The sequence below is a fragment of the Rhinolophus hipposideros genome, assembly GCF_964194185.1.
Source record: "Rhinolophus hipposideros genome assembly, chromosome: 17".
NCBI classification, from domain to species: Eukaryota; Metazoa; Chordata; class Mammalia; order Chiroptera; family Rhinolophidae; genus Rhinolophus; species Rhinolophus hipposideros.
Genome location: NC_138063.1, coordinates 13,043,977 through 13,061,025, shown reverse-complemented (window position 1 = coordinate 13,061,025; position 17,049 = coordinate 13,043,977). Strand labels below are relative to the sequence as shown.

The 17,049-nt window shown below is 38.4% G+C and overlaps 1 protein-coding gene across 1 annotated transcript in view; it reads left to right on the top strand.

The window, feature by feature from the left end:
- Positions 1 to 17,049, top strand: part of MALT1 (MALT1 paracaspase) — a 55,211-nt gene that overhangs the window by 30,736 nt on the left and 7,426 nt on the right. Inside the window, exons 10-13 of the mRNA XM_081078048.1 lie at positions 5,046 to 5,249; positions 13,478 to 13,655; positions 14,387 to 14,461; positions 14,810 to 14,937. Coding sequence (XP_080934174.1) covers positions 5,046 to 5,249; positions 13,478 to 13,655; positions 14,387 to 14,461; positions 14,810 to 14,937 — 585 coding nt within the window. The remainder of the gene's footprint in view (positions 1 to 5,045; positions 5,250 to 13,477; positions 13,656 to 14,386; positions 14,462 to 14,809; positions 14,938 to 17,049) is intronic.

The following is a 17,049-nucleotide window of genomic DNA, read 5'->3' as shown; positions in this document are numbered from 1 at the left end:
AGATAGAGAGGAATCACTTGCCTGTTAAGAGTCTTGCTTGGATCACTCGGCGAGAGGGATTCAGCCCACTGAGTAGAAGAAGACAGACTCAAAAGCAGGCTTCAGAGGATGACTGTCAGCGGGTGCCCAACCAGTGTGAGGTGTTTGTGGCACATCTCGGTGAAGTGTGCAGCAGGCAGGTGTATACGTGGGACTGTCAGGCGAGGCCAGGACCACGCGTACAGTTAGGAGTGTCACCAGCAGAGACGTGGAAGTTAAAACCAAGGAGCAGCGAGCGTGAGATTGCTACATACCTTCGAGAAAAGAGCATAAAACTGGCTAAGCTTTTGGGTGGGTGATGGGGAGGATGGGCATACAGCGTTTGTTTGCTTTTTAACAATTATAATCAGTTGTCATTGGTCAGATATCATAAAAATTCAGATTCCTGGGTTCTTCTAAAAAGGGGTAGCTGTCAGTTGTGGCTAAATAGTGGCTGCCCCTTTAAAAAGGGCATATCCTCACCTGTTTCCCTATTGTGAACATTCTTTCACTTTGTCTCCCCTTTCCACCTTCCCCACGTGATCTCACCATGTAGCTAAATTTCTTTACATGGTGCCTAGATCCCCAAACTGGAAGCTGTCACACTTCTTAAGGTTTAGACTCAGAACTAGCAAAGTGTCACGCCATGTTATGTTGTTCAAAGATGAATCACAGGGCAGCCCAGATTTGGGGTTAGGGGCTGGGGGCTAGTGTGAAGGTGACTGCACGACACGAGGGCAAGGATCCCGTGGTTCATTGGGGGCTGTCTTTGACCACAGCTGGAAAGGTGGGCACGGACTCGAACAGGAATGGCTTTGTTTGCCCGACTAAGGAATTTGGACTTTTTTTTGTAGGACATGCAAGTAGAGATTAAAAGGTTTTTCTGCCTGAGACCAATAAGAACTGGTATTCAACCAGTCAGATTTGATGCTAATACTCACTTTTTGATAGATGGCTCAAAATTCTATTTAGTAAGTACTTACATAGCACTAACTATGTGCCAGGCCCTTTTCCAGGAGCTTGTTAATGCTGATTCATCTTAGATGAGAGGCGATGAGTAACACACCGATAGATATTAGACGTGGGATTCATGATATAACACTGCCAATGTTTAAAAAATACATTGCTTGGAACTTTGGAAAATGTTTAGGATCATGTAGTTAAAATATCTTTCTGAAGTGGTTTTATTCTGTTGCTTTATCAACTTGCATTCGTGTTTCCTTTTTCCAATAAATGGTTTGTGTTCCAGAAATTGTGGGTGGCTGTTACAGTAAATGTTTTTCTGCAGAAAATTTCTTCCACTTATTTTATCACTTGAAAACTATCATAAATTGCTTATTTAGTTGCTATTTTGAAGTTTCCTCACTCTTACCTCCTCAACTTCAAATTTTACTATTGCTTTCTTTATCATCTCTCTAAACTCTGACTTTTTCTTTCCCCTTCTACAACCAATTTCCTGCAGTGAGTCTTTGTCATCTCTTATTTCGACTATTGCAGTCTGCTTCTCTACTCTAAATCCTCCTCACTTCGCTTGTCATTCAGGAACTGTTTTACAAGTAGATTGAGCAAGGTAAGATTTATTTATTCATCATCTCCATTACCATTACATTCAAGACAATGCCCTAAGACATTTTAGAAAGTAGCTATTAAAAATCACCGTTAGGGAAAACATTTTGAAGAATTATGGCTACAATGTATGTATCAATTATCGATACATACATTTTAAGGCACATTGCCGAACACTTGCATTCTATAAACTATACCAAGCATTCTTTGCAAACAGATAACAAAACCAGTGAATAAAGAATTAGTATTAACAGAAACAGCCTATGATGCTAGTTTGACAACTGGCCTTTTTTCCATTACGTACCTTTTAATTGTTTTCTGACAGTAAAGGTTAGTTTAGAATATGTATTAGAATTAGATTATCATAATGTTCCACCAAAAACCTACTATGATTTACAAGCACTTTACTACCTGAATAACTTCGGGCACCTCATGATTTGGGCCATAATGGTATAAGCCAGTGACAACACATTCTCTTACTTCCCCTTACTTAGAAGTCGATTGACCTAACTCCTTCATCATGGTGAGGTGGGGTCTGAATTCTTAATAGGCTGGTGGGCTCACAGAAAAATGCACTAATAGTTTTCTTTCTGTGGATTTGCCAGCTAATAGTCTTACTATATAGTGAGTACTTTGGTGTAAGAGTGCATACTTAATTTACGTAAGAGGAAACTTTTTTTGAAAGAAGGAAATATAGTGATGTTAAGTTTTATACTGCCTCCTGTTGAAATCTATCCTTAGTGTTCTCAAATCTTTCATTGTTTTAGAACTAAAGGGAGTTTAATAGAGGCTTTATGTCTGAATCCTTATATAATCTTGATATTTGGCCTTTCTTTTGGGTAAAAGAAGAGAGTATCACTTGTATAGGAGTTGAAGTGACTTCTATTAAATAGAAATATGATTTAGGTATCATTTGTTTTTTCTTCTGAAAGGTGTATACTCATACAAATGAGTAATTTGTAAGAGATCTCTGAAAATGTAGATATAGAATAAAGATACCATGGCATGAAAGTATTGAGGCTTTTTACAAAGTGGCGTTTTCTGTTACTTTGAAAGAGTCACATTCTTTGAGTTGGTACTAGTTTTTCTCTGGACCTTGTTTAACACTAGACTTAAGTATTCTGTGGAAAGAGAAAATTTCACCAGAGAGATGTTTGTTGAAGTTTAATCAACTTAATGATTTGAAACATCTGAAATTCTGTTAAATATTGAAGACTTGAAGTCAACAATGTGATTATTTGTGCCTGCTACAATTTCATAAGAGTGGTATTCATAATAATTTATAAGTAAACTACTTAGCAACACTTTGTGACAAAGGTCAGTCGCCTAATCCTGGCCTGTGACATAAGGTAACCTGCAATCCTACCCAGTGTGTCTCTTCAGCCAGTTACTGGTCCTGCTGGGTGCTCTTGTTACACCATTTCCACTGCTCTCTTATGTCTCCTTCATGGATTTATACCATAGCATCCTCAAGAAACCCACTATAACAGGTTCCTGTAGTCATGGCATGGTCTCATATCTTGAACTTTGAACCCCACCCCAGACTAGCAAAGGTACAATTTTGAAGACCTCTTAAGCACCAAGCTATGTACAGCCTCCCACAGATGTTTTTGGACAAACTCTACATCTTATGAAGCCAGCTGGTACTTTTTTTTTTTTTTTAAAGATTTTATTGGGGAAGGGGAACAAGACTTTATTGAGGAACAGTGTGTACTTCCAGGACATCTTTCCAAGTCAAGTTGTTGTCCTTTCAATCTTAGTTGTGGAGGGCGCAGCTCTGCTCCAGGTCCACTTGCCTTTGCTAGTTGTAGGGGGCGCAGCCCACCATCCCTTGCAGGAGTCAAACCAGCAACCTTGTGGTTGAGAGGACGCGCTCCAACCAACTGAGCCATCCCGGAGCTCAGCAGCAGCTCAGTTCAAGGTGCCGTGTTCAATTTTAGTTGTAGGGGGCGCTGCCCACCATCCCTTGTGGGACTCGAGGAATTGAACAGGCAACCTTGTGGTTGAGAGTCCACTGGCCCATGTGGGAATCGAACCAGCAGCCTTCAGAGTTAGGAGCACGAAACTCTAACCGCCTGAGCCACTGGGCCGGCCCCAGCTGGTACTTTTTAGGGCATAGGTGTGGATCTTTTTGCCTCCAAAAAACAGGAAAAAAATTGGTATAAGAACACGTCTTTGAAAAAAGTCTCAGTGCACTAAGTCAGAAAATAAACTTTAAGATATTCATACAAAAGTCTTCACATCCCTAAAGTAGCTGTATCTCACCCAAATGGGACATTTTTTTAAAGAAGCTAAGAGAAGCTCTTCCCACAAGGGGCCTGAGACAACCTCTGAAAATGATTCACTATTCACTTGACCCAGAGAACCCCACAAACTCATGTAAATTGAGAGGTTCGAATCTATGTGTTCATTTGAAAAACATTCGTGAAACTGTCCAGGCCATCAAGGGTATTCATATCCGAAAAGCCAGCACATATCTAAAGCATGTCATGTCACAGAAGCAACGTGTGCCATTGCATCATGACAATAGTGGGGTTGGGAGGTGTGCCCAGGCCAAACAGTGGGGCTGGACACAGGGTCAGTGGCCCAAAAAGAGTGCAGAATCTTTACCGCACATGCTTAAAAATGCAGAGAGTGATGCTGACCTTAAGGGCTTAGATGTGGAGTCTCTGGTCACTGAACACAGCCAGGTGAACACAGCTCCCAAGATGCTTTGCAGAGCTCACGCGCTGGTTAACCCATGCATGAGCTCCCCCTGCCACACTGAGACGACAAAGAGCAGATTGTTCCAAACCAGAAGAGGAGGTTGCGCAGAAGAAACAGATCTCCCAGAAGAAACTGAAGAAATAAAAACGTATGGCCCAGAGTAAATTCAGCATCAAATAAATGGTAATAAAAATATGAAGGAAAAAAAGACGAAGCTAAGAGAAGACAGTACATCACCTGAAAAAATACAGATACAGTACTTGTTAAGTTGCTGTTTTTTTCTCTTCTTTGGTATTTCCCCTCACTTGTCCTGATATGAATTCTTCCTGTTGTCTCTTGGTATTTTTGTTTTTAGCCTTCTTGTCAGCAAAATAGAATTTAATTTGATGGGAACCCAATTTCAAACATTCCTTGTTTAAGTTTAAAAGTCTGGTTCAGTATTATATTTTATACTTTTGTTGTAATTCAATAAAACTGTACTTTAATATTAGTTACCATTATGCTTTATATAAAGCTAATATCCTTTTCCTGGTTCTCGAAAGTATCAATAAGTTTAATTTCAGTTGTTTCGTTTATTAGACTCTGTGGTCCTCGGTACAGGTCTGCTGCATAAAGTGAACATTTGAAGATAAATAATAATAAAATCTTATTTGTAAAGCATACTTTTTTTTATTATAACGATACCCTTTCCATGGCTTTCATTTTAATCTTTGTATTCTCCTTTTAATCCCTCTCCCCCCGCCCTTTCTCAACAGCAAAGGATAAGGTTGCTCTTTTGATAGGAAATATGAATTACTGGGAGCACCCCAAGCTGAAAGCTCCTTTGGTGGATGTGTATGAATTGACCAACTTGTTAAGGCAGCTGGATTTCAAAGTTGTTTCACTGTTGGATCTTACCGAATATGAGATGAGGAGCGCTGTGGATGAGTTCCTACTACTTTTAGACAAAGGAGTATATGGTAAGATACTTATAATCTTTGTTTTTATAATTAGCCACTATTTTCATTGTACAAGTTAGGTTAAGAGTTAAAAATCAGAGAAAGGTGCAGTAAATACGTTGTTGAATTGAAGAGTTTTATTCTTGTAAAAAAGGTTTGATCTTCAATGCTGTGATTCCATATGAATAACTCATTAACGTCTTTACTTGCATATTTTGTGTCAAAACAATACTGTTCTTATTAGAATTCTTACCAGTCTTAAGTGATTTTGTTTTTTATCGATGACAAGAGCTCAGCACAGTAAAATTTGATGACTAGATGGCAAGTTGTATACTTGTATATGTTAAATATTACTCTGTGGGGGGTAGTATAAAAGGTAACCCAATGTACATTCTGTATTTGTTTCTTTTTTCTGACTATCACCTGGTATTTTCTGGTCTTTAGTGGAAACTAGAATTTAACGAAGACATGCTGATGAATGAGGCATATGAACACAATTTGTAAACTAAAGTCTTATGCATACGAGTATATAGTTAAATGGACCTCCACAAAAATTGTAACCGTAAATTTTTAATGGTTTTTCTCATTCTTTCATTTAAATATTTTAACACTACATATATGGTAAAGATTTTCCGAAGACACCAAATGTACTGTCAGTAGTAATTTCTTTGGTGATTTATTTGTTTTAATTGGTATAACCACAGCTGTAGGGAAGCCAGCTGTTGAGCTCCTGTGAGCCATGTTCCACAGGAGTGGTGCCTACCATGCGATTGTGCAGTCACATGTAACTGCCAGGAAGGTGACATTGCTAGGCCCATTGTTAGGAATGTCAGTGACGAACAAAGAGCATCAATGTGGCTTTTGTTTCTTCAAGTTTACTTCAATAATTTCTAAAATTAACCTTATTTATAATTAGATTGATATAATGAGGCAAGCTTGCTGGAATTGCTAATGGGTCTCAAAGGAGAATTTTTAATGGAAGAAAAAAATTCTTTCAAGATTTAACACATCACTGTATATGGGATGGGGAGAATCTTAAAATCTTATTTAAATGAATTTTCTCTTAAATAATAAGGATTACAGTTATAACACAAATGCATCAGTAAAGTAAATACCTCAAATTTTGGATTTTAACTCTTATGCTAACATTATAATAACATAATCTTGCCTAGGAGTATTACATATAGTGTGACGAAACTCTGGGTGAATCTACTCATTTTTCTTATGAAAATATGATAGAATACACTATACAAATGTGCCCCCTTGATAACGTTTACATTTTTAATCCAGAATAAGGTGGCTGTTTGATTATTTTTATATAATTTATCTCTGTTTTTAAAGTGCCTAGATGGCTTAACTAGGAAAAGGCTTCTAACACTTCACTGAAATGAGGTAAAAGGAAAAAATATTAACCAATTTAGGTTTTTGGATGGGTGAAGCATTTTAAGAGTGACGGAACTATATGAAGAATTATGTGCTTGATTATTTATTCTCATTTCTTATTGATATTGTCACCTTGGCTTTAAGTCCTTTGTTTGACTTTTTAAATCAAAACCTGTAATTGCCCCTGTGAAGTGGAGAACCAGAAATATTTACAAGCTGTGGTGAGAGGAGTTCAGCTTATTCTGAAGCTTTGTCCCAATATAAAAACATCATCTTGGAGAATTGAATATAGAGGCGCATTGGAGCAAAATGTCAGCGTAAGAAAGCTGGAAAGTTTTTAAATCCTACTGATTCGTGTCTTAACAGGGTGACTGCATTATATTTTGAAGTATTGTGACTATTCCAAACATGAGACACATCCACATTGAATGTAAGTTTGGTAGAGGCTTGAGGGTATAGGGCCTTTCTCCTGGAGGGTACCGTCATCTCCAGCGGCCAGCCCCACGTGACTAGGAGCACTTTGTGGGTGGAGAAGGTGGAGGCAGAGTCAGCACGAACAACATTAGATACGGAGAGCATAGGCACTCACCTTGATGCCCTTTGTATTGTATTGCCCATGGCTTTGTAAAAGAAGCAAAAATTGCAACAGAACAGAAAATGAGTCACTTCTAAACATATATTAATATAAGAAACACAATCTAAGAACAGAAACAACTGCCTTATACTACCTGTCTTTGAAGATAAATAAGAATCAAGATTTTCAGTTACCTTCTATTGATATCTACGATCGAGAGTGATTGTTTGGCCTGATATCCACCCCACCGAATGCCTTTCTACATTCATCACTTGCTGCACCTTAGCTGTGCTTTTGTGAACAAGAATGTTAGAGGAGCCTGGCCAGAATATGGCAGAAGCCTTACTCTACAGGAGTCATTCAGTCCAGTGTAATTCAGTGGTTCCACAGGGAGCCTTAGAGTAAGCTAGCCCGGGTTCACGTGCTTTGGCTTTTCTGCTTCCAGTACTAGCTATGTGACTATGACCGAGGCATTTACCTTTTCTAAGCCCAAAAGGATTTATAAAATGGTTAGAGTGACTTAATGAGGTAGTTACAGAATAAATAACGATTTAAATAGATAAAATAACTATTTCTGTGCCTGGCACACTACAAGTGCTCAAAATATTGTGGCTATTGTTACCTTAATTTCCTGATTTCAAGTTTTCATTCATCTTTGTGTGGGGGATTAGGACTAGGTAGCATTTCATTTCAGGCATCAGTTAGAGAAACCCAGCTTGCATGTGTTTTTATATATTAAAGTTCAGCCTACGATTTCATTTGAAAAAAATGGAGGAAGAGTTAAGTAATAATGTAGGGAAGCCATGAAAAAGCATTACACTGAGGTTTTATATTTTCTGAAAGTACAGTTAATGAGAAAGCCAGCAGATTATAAAGAGACAATATAATAACAGCAGTGGTTAGTTCTTATTCTCTCACTTACTAGTTGTATGAAGTTGGATGAGCTATCAACTCTCAGTGTCTCCGTTTCTTCATCTGTAAAAGGGGAATGATGATATTCCCTGCTTTGTGATGAGGTGGGTGCTATGAGGACTGGATAAGCCATGCCAGCATGGGCCGGCAATGGTGGCGGTGCTGGACGTTCCCATCAGAGCATTGTGCCAGGTATACTGGACCTCAAGTGAGAAAGTCTAACGTTTACAGAATTCTGTTTTTAACCACATTAAATTTGCCATCATTTATAAAGATAACCTATTGTGTCCTTCTATCCTTGTATAGTGGGGTAGTTAATTAAATTAATAAGCAGTACTAGAAATGGAATTTTTTTAAATACAATGATTTGTTCTAATTCATTTTACGTAAAAATGCTTAATTTCCTGTAATATAATTTGGATGTAGACTTTGATACAAAATGATTATACTTTTCCTAAACCATTTTGGGCGGAGTAGAGTATTTTGTTGTAAGTGCCTTAATTTCCACAACTGCAGAGCTGGACATAATGGTGTTGAAATAATGGACCCACTTAGCTTCCCCTGGATGACGGAGCCTAAACCTTCCCTCGAAGTTGCTTCGTCTCCAAGTCAAGTCTTGCCAGAGCCAGACGTGTGAAATGATACAATGGGAGCAAACCCCAAGCTGTCTGCCTGGCTGTCTCTAAGTAATACCAGTTGTAGAAATGGTAGCATTTTACTGAAAATCAGACCCTTTACAGAAAGGTCCCTGGATCTATATCTGTCCTGATCTGTTTGCATTGTTAATTTAATGCATCCAGAAGGTTTTTATGGAGTTCTGTTATATCCATAACCTAGATAAGTGGTATGCTAGGTGTCGAGGGAGATCCAAAAGATAAAGAGCGTGATCTGTACTCTCAAATTATTAAGTCCCTGGATACGATGAGAAAAAGTGCTACATATGGAGTCCAAACACCTTTCAGCTGTATGATTTTTTTTTTTTTTTTTTTTTTTAAGATTTTATTGGGGAAGGGGAACAGGACTTTATTGGGGAACAGTATGTACTTCCAGGACTTTTTTCCAAGTCAAGTTGTTGTCCTTTCAATCTTAGTTGTGGAGGGTGCTGTTCAGCTTCAAGTTGTTGACCTTTCAGTCTTAGTTGTGGAGGGCGCAGCTCCGCTCCAAGTCCAGTTGCCATTGCTACTTGCAGGGGACACAGCCCACCATCCCTCGCGAGAGTCGAACCGGCAACTGTGCTCCAACCAACTGAGCCATCTGGGAGCTCAGCGGCAGCTCAGTTCAAGGTGCCATGTTCAATCTTAGTTGCAGGGGGCGCTGCCCACCATCCCTTGTGGAACTCGAGGAATTGAACTGGCAGCCTTGTGGTTGAGAGTCCACTGGCCCATGTGGGAATCGAACCGGCAGCCTTCGGAGTTAGGAGCCCAGAGCTCTAACCGCCTGAGCCACCGGGCCGGCCCCCAGCTGTATGATTTTAAGCAAATCATTTAATTTTTCTAAATTTAATTTTCTCATCTACAAAATAGGGGTAGACCTCGTTTAAAGATTGTTATATGAATTAAAATCAGATCGTGTAAACGAAGGTACTATGAAAACTATGGGAATGCTATACCGATGTATAGGATTGATGTCTTTGTTATGATGCTTTTCCTCAGAGAAATTAAATATACATAGAACTGTAAAATGTCAATAAGCCAGTGTGTGATTAGGTTGTCAGAGAGCGCTGCTGTGGGATTTTAAAGCGGGGAAAGAGTGAAGTGTGTAGAAACTTAGAAGCCAGGTGATAATTTGCTGAGCGTTCTGAACTTGAGATACCTCTGAGGCTTGGTTGAGATTTGCATAAACAGGAAGGAGATAGAGTAACTTGAGCAGGGTCACGGAGGTTAAAAATAAGCGGATCTTGCTGTAGAAGCAGTAAAGAGACTGACGGGGAATAGAGTCATATTTTGAATACTTGACAGAGGAGTATACATTTTACTCTTTTAAAGTGTACAGTCCAGTGGTGTTTAATATATTCACAAGGTTGTGCATCAGCCACCTAATTCCAGAGCATTTTCCCCACCTCTTACCCATCAGCAGTCAGTCCCCATTCCTCCGTACCCCCACGCCCCTGGCAACAACAAATGTACTTTCTGTCTCTATGGGTTTGCCTATTTGAAACATTTCATAGAAATGGAATCATTCCATATGTGGCCTTTTGTGTCTGGCTTCCTTCACTGAGCATAATGTTTTGAAGATTCACCCATGTTAACAGCCTTATTTTTGTGGCTGGATAATCTTCCATCATATGGATAGACCACATTTTGTTTATCCATTCCTCAGCAGATGGACGTTTCGGTTGTTTCCCCTTTTGGATATTATGAGTAATGCTGCTGTGCACATTGGTGTACACAGATTCTTGGGTGGGCTAGTGTTTTCAGTTCTCTTGGGTATATATCTTGGAGTAGAATTGCTGGGTCATATGGTAATTCTAAGTCTAACTTTTTGAAGAGCTGCCTAACTCTTTCCAAAGTACCTGCACTATTGTATATTCTCACCAGAAATAAGTGAGGTTTCCAACTTCTCTACATCCTTGCCAATACTTGTTACTGTCTGTCTTTTTTATTATAGCCATCCTAGTACGTGCAAAGTGGTACCTCATTTTGTTTTGCATTTTCCTGACAGCTAGTGATGTTGGGCCTCTTGCAGTGAGCTTGTAAACATTTGCGTATCCTGTTTGGAGAAATGTTTATTCAAATCCTTTGCCCATTTTTTACTTGGGTATTTGTCTTTTTGTTGTTGTAAATAAGAGTTCTTTATATATTCTGGGTACAAATTGCCCTTATATGATTCGCAAATATTTTCTCCCATTCTGTAGGTTGTCTTTTCATTGACTTGATCTTCCTTGCTTAGTGAATTAAATCCACTCCCTTTGTCATGATTTTCAAAACGTTCCCTATCTGTGCACTCTTGCTTTCATTTGTTACTACAACAATCATGTAATTCCTTGCCAGGCTAGTCTCTTTTCTGTTCCCTGTCATTCCAGGTCCAAGCCTTGTTTGCTTCTGTGGTCACCGCCTATCTAATAGACCCGTGCGCGCACGCTCTCTCTCCCACTCTCTCTCTCTCCAAATTGTACCCATTCTCCCAAGACCATCCATTACTGTTTCACCTCACACTGATATTCTTCTTTGCACTTTACTCTTCATACAGGGTTGCCCTAATCACGTAATTTATGGTACTTAACTATTCACTGACTTTCTTTGTTGTTTAACTAACAGCATGAGCATGTCTGCCTGAGTTGCAGGAACTCTGTCTTCCTTTTCTTTTTCATTTCCTTCAGTGCCCACGTGATTCTATACAGGGCACGCATAAGATGTAAAATAAACCCATACCAAATAAATGGGTGTGTCCATTTTGACATTTTTTTTTTTTTACCTGAAATTCTACCTATTAAAGAACCATTTGGGGGCCGGCCCCGTGGCTCAGGCGGTTAGAGCTCCATGCTCCTAACTCTGAAGGCTGCCAGTTCAATTCCCACATGGGCCAGCGGGCTCTCCACCACAAGGTTGCCAGTTCAATTCCTCGAGTCTCACAAGGGATGGTGGGCAGCACCCCCTGCAACTAGAAAACGGCAACTGGACCTGGAGCTGAGCTGCGCCCTCCACAACTAAGACTGAAAGGACAACAACTTGAAGCTGAACAGCACCCTCCACAACTAAGATTGAAAGGACAACAACTTGACTTGGAAAAAAGTCCTGGAAGTACACACTGTTCCCCAACAAAGTCCTGTTCCCCTTCCCCAATTAAAAAAAAAAGAAAAAGAACCATTTTTCTCAATTTAATAGGAGTTTCGGAAAAGTCGAAGGCCTGGATCCTGCTCTCTGAGACCAAATGAACCAAATTTGGTTTTGGTGTTCAAAGCCACATTCTCTGCTAGGAGTTGGGGCTAGAAATACAAAGAATTAGAATTTTTGTTGTTTCCTGTCTAAATGCCTTTTTATTATTAACTTTAGAATACCATATAAAGAAGTCTTATATCCAGAATTCTAAGAGATCAAAATTAGTGGGCTCTAGAGATTGCATGCTTGGGGGATGTCTTCGCAAGTATTTCCATAAGGAAGCCCACACTGATATTTTTGTTGGGTTTGTTTGTTTGTTTGCAGCTAAAACAAACTTCTTTTCAAGAAAGCCTTAAGAGCTGTTTGGTGCAGTTTTTATAATATCATTTCTCAGTAAAGAAATAATGGCTTCTCTGTTGAATCGTAAGACGAACCTAAGTTTTAGATTATTAATTCAAGAGATTCTAGATGAAAAATTACTGATATTTGTATCTTATAACAAAAAGAAATAACCCTGAAATCAGATTTCCCTCTGCTTAGAAAAAGCTACATTAATATTATTATAACCCTTACTAATATTGTATGGAAATGCCAGTGGAATTTCTTATCCTTGACATTGTAGTCGCTATATAAAATGCGTTTATTTGTTCATCCATTAAGTACTTACTAAGCTCCTGCTGTGTGCCAGGAATACACAGATAAATGTCAGACGGCGCCTGCCTTGGAAGTAGCCCCTGAACTCACGGATGAGACAAATGAGTTAGCGAAAAAGTCCTTAGCCTTTTTCTTTTTGTATCTATCATGAGATAAAATTGCGTACCATATTATACCATTGGTTATAAATGTATTTCTTCTATGAATTAAAGTACACTTTAGGACGGCATCTTTTTTTTTTTTTTTTTTTAAGCAGAAAGAAATTTATTGAAATAGTTCAGGGGTTCTAAGGAGGTGTTATTACAGCAAACAGTGCTTGCTATGTGTCAGAAACTATTCTAAGCATTCTCTTAATGAAATTATTTCTATGTTAGCCAGTCTTTGCTAAGTTCTACTGTGGTAACAAATGACTCCAAATCTCATTAGCTTACAATATCAAAGATTTACTTTTTACTCCTGTTACATGTTGGCTGTATGTTTTTCATTTGGGGACCCAACTGAAGTAGGAACCTTTATTTTAGTTTTAAGGCAGAGAAAAAAAGAAAAGAGAGAAAGAGCAAAGCCATGAAATGGCTACTGAAGCTTCCATTTGATGACTGGACATGATGGTACATTGGACAAAGGAAGTTCTATAGTTAGGCCTAACAATTAGTGGAGTGGGGAAATGAGTTCTAGGACGGCATCTTAATGTGGATTTAAAATGCAGTAGTTGAATGAAGACCGTTGTCAAAATAATTTTCAATGCAAATGTAGTTAACATTGACTGTATTTATAACTGGGTATCTCTTAAACAAGCTTTCATTAACTTCAGGAAAATAAAAGTTTGTTTGTTTGTTTGTTTAAAGAGTGCTATGTACATGTTCAGAGTGCAATTTAGAATTCACGTTGACCCCTTTATTTCCTTTCAGGATTATTATATTACGCAGGACATGGTTACGAAAACTTTGGGAACAGTTTCATGGTCCCTGTTGATGCTCCAAATCCATATAGGTCTGAAAATTGTCTGTGTGTACAGAATATACTGAAATTAATGCAAGAAAAAGAAACTGGACTCAATGTGTTCTTGTTGGATATGTGTAGGAAAAGGTAAACTATCTAATATTTATTCAATGAGGCTCATTGGGGTTAGTTAAACATCAGTGTTGGCAAACCTGTGAATGCTAGGAAACCACTTACTTTCATGATTTGTAGATTATAAGCTGGAGCTGCTTAAAAAGGAAAATAGCATTTTCTCTATGCTTATTTACTTATTTTCCTTTTTGCTGTAGAACAAGAGAACTAAAGAGCCCGGGTCTTTAATTACTCATACTACGAAAGAGTCATCCCTTCAGATGCCTTTAGGTGTCCCTAATAATCACTGCAGTTCGTCCTCCCGAATTTCACGGGCACGGCACCCGTAGTGGCTGTCCCGGTCTCGCTGATGTAGAGAGATTAGCTGAATTAAATCCCACTTGTCTGCACTCTGTTCCTAAGGAACGGAACTAATGATGATTCTTCTCAGATTTACAGTGCATTGCCTGCTCTGCGTTTACCAACCAAAATCCAATGCCAGAGTTCAAGTGTAACTCCAGTTTGAGAGCTAACAAGAGAAAAGACGGGACTCTGTCTTTTCTGTCTCAACAGTGTAGGTGCCCTGGATTGTATTTGGTAAACATGCTGCCGATTTGATCAAGGAATTTGGAATCTAGAATGTTAACTTATGTGTAATAGAACAGTGTTATATCGTATGTTTAATTGTATTATTATACTCTTTTAAAAATGCTGTTTTAACTTTTCATATTTGTATCTGTCCTTCTCCTCTCCTACCTTTTAAATAGAAATGATTATGATGATACCATTCCAATTTTGGATGCACTAAAAGTCACCGCCAACATTGTGTTCGGATATGCCACGTAAGGAAATGTTACGTTTATGCTCAAGATTCCTTTATTCTTCATTAAGTTTTTCATTATAGATTAGAAGCCTGGAAATATCCATAGGCATGTAAGCCTAAATTTGCTTCCTTGATATTCTTGATAGCAAGAATTTTAAATAATTTTAAATAATTGTCTTTAGCACTTCATATCTTGACATCTTCTTTTTACTAAGCACCAAAGCATTTAAATCCTGTGTCAAGATTAACTCTTTATTTAGGAAGTCATGCAAGAAGCCCAGAGCAAATGAGGCTCATCAATATTTAGGGAAACCCCAAGTGGCGAGTGTTTGCTTCTTCAGAAGTTTTTCTTTTTGCTGTTTTTAAGGTGTCAAGGAGCAGAAGCTTTTGAAATCCAGCATTCTGGATTGGCAAATGGAATCTTCATGAAATTTTTAAAAGATAGGTTATTAGAAGACAAGAAAATTACTGTGTTACTGGATGAAGTTGCAGAAGGTAAAATAAAACATAAAGAGAAAGCTCCTCGGGGTTTTCTGTTTGGTAATTATTTTATTCCTATTGTTACAGTGCAGGTTTGGAATTAGTATTTATTTTTTATATAAGGTTCCACAACACTCCTATTTAATTTTTCCCTTCTCTCTTGCCTTTGCTGCATGCCCTCTGTGCAGCATTACTTGAACCACCAAGCTGACTCCAGACATGATATGAAATAAGTGAAGTTTAATCCTCAGAGCTCGTTCCCGGGCTCCTATGCCTGGTGCTGCCCCATCTACTTTTTGCCGAAATTGTTCTAGCTGCATTCTCTCTCAGGATCAGACAGATGAAACTTCACAGAAATTTTGAGGCTCTGGTGGAAAAAAACCTAGGTTCTTTTTTCTCTTTTTCTTTCTTTATTTTCAGTCAATCTGTACCTGGAGTTATCTTGGGAAGTTTTGTGGGGTTTGTTTGTTTGCTTGTTTCATTCTTCCATTGTACTGTGAGAGTTCGTTTTATTTTATTTTGTCGTGCAGTTGACATCCAGTATTATTTTGCATTACTTTCAGGCGCACAGCACAGTGGTCGGACAGCCACACAACCCACAGAGTGATTCCCCAATAAGTCCAGTACCTGCCTGCCACCATACATAGTTATTACAATATTATTGATTATATTCCCCATACTGTACTTTACATCCCCATGACTACTTTATAGCTACCAATTTGTACTTCTTAATCCCTTTACCTTTTTCACCCAGCCTTCCAGCCCTCCACCCGCCTGGCAACCATCAATTTGTTCTCCGTATCTATGAGTCTGTTTCTTTTTTGTTTGTTCATTTATTTTCTTCTTTAGATTCCACATACAAGTGAGTACAGATGGTATTTGTCTTTCTCTGTCTGACTATTTCACTTAGCATAATACCCTCTAGGTCCATCCATGCTGTCACAAATGGTAAGATTCCATTCTTTTTTGTGACAGTAATATTCCATTGTGCATATGAACCACACATACAAGACAATTGTCTATCCAGTCGTCTATTAATGGGCACTTAGGTGGCTTCCATATCTTGGCTACTGTAAATAACACTGCAATGAACATAGGGGTGCATATATCATTTCAAATTAGAGTTTTGGTTTTTGGGGGATAAATATTCAGAAGTGGGATTGTTGGTCATAAGGTAGTTCTAGCTTTAATTTTTTGAGGAACCTCCGTGCTGTTTTCCATAGTGGCTGCTGAACTTAGTGGTTTTAAAATTTTGCTTTAAGGACATGAGCCTAGAGGTCTACATCATGTCTTCCATTTCTTCCCATTCCCTTCCCTTCCCGCCTGGAATCATGCTGTACTCGTGTCAGGTACTGAATACGTACATGTTACATCAGTAGATTGACATACATTTTTGGAAATGCCATTTTATAAGCCATATCAAAAAGAAGGAAATTTTGTTGCAAACTAGCTCACTAGAAAATGGAATTTCACAGACATCATAAAGGTGGCAGTTTGACTATAAGGTACCTGAGTGTTTCACTAACAGTTTAGTCACATTTGTTTATTTTCATGGTTTTACCAGTGTAGATCTTCACACTGGGTCACTTGACTTCACCACTTCCCCACTGAACATAAACAGCTGGGGCTTTGGATCTCTTCTAACCAGAGAACTTCTGCTTTTATCAGTTTTGCATATTGAGCTGCTATGTAAGCTATTATTGGAAGAAAAGTTTCTGCTGCTTAAAAGAAAAAATAATTAAAGCCTTTGGAGTATGTTAGTTATTTTCAAACTGAGATCTACGAAGGTGCTTCAGAGACTCTAAAATTTTTTATTCTAATTTTGTACTTTAAAATATAATTTAACTATTTTAAAACGTAATAAAAAGCACCAGGCTACCCATATGTGATATATACCAAGCATGTATATAGCATAACATTTGTATTCAGTTCAAAACCTAAAACTTGGCACATATTATTTATTAATACCGACAGGAGTAAACATTAAAGCGTACCTGGGAATGTTCACAGGACACTGGATAATGGTTACTTTGAGTCAGGGGAGGGCAGTGGTAAAGTTTTAACCATATTGGTGGTTTTGACACATAATTTCCTTTTCTAAAAAATAAATAAGTCTGTGGTAAAGAC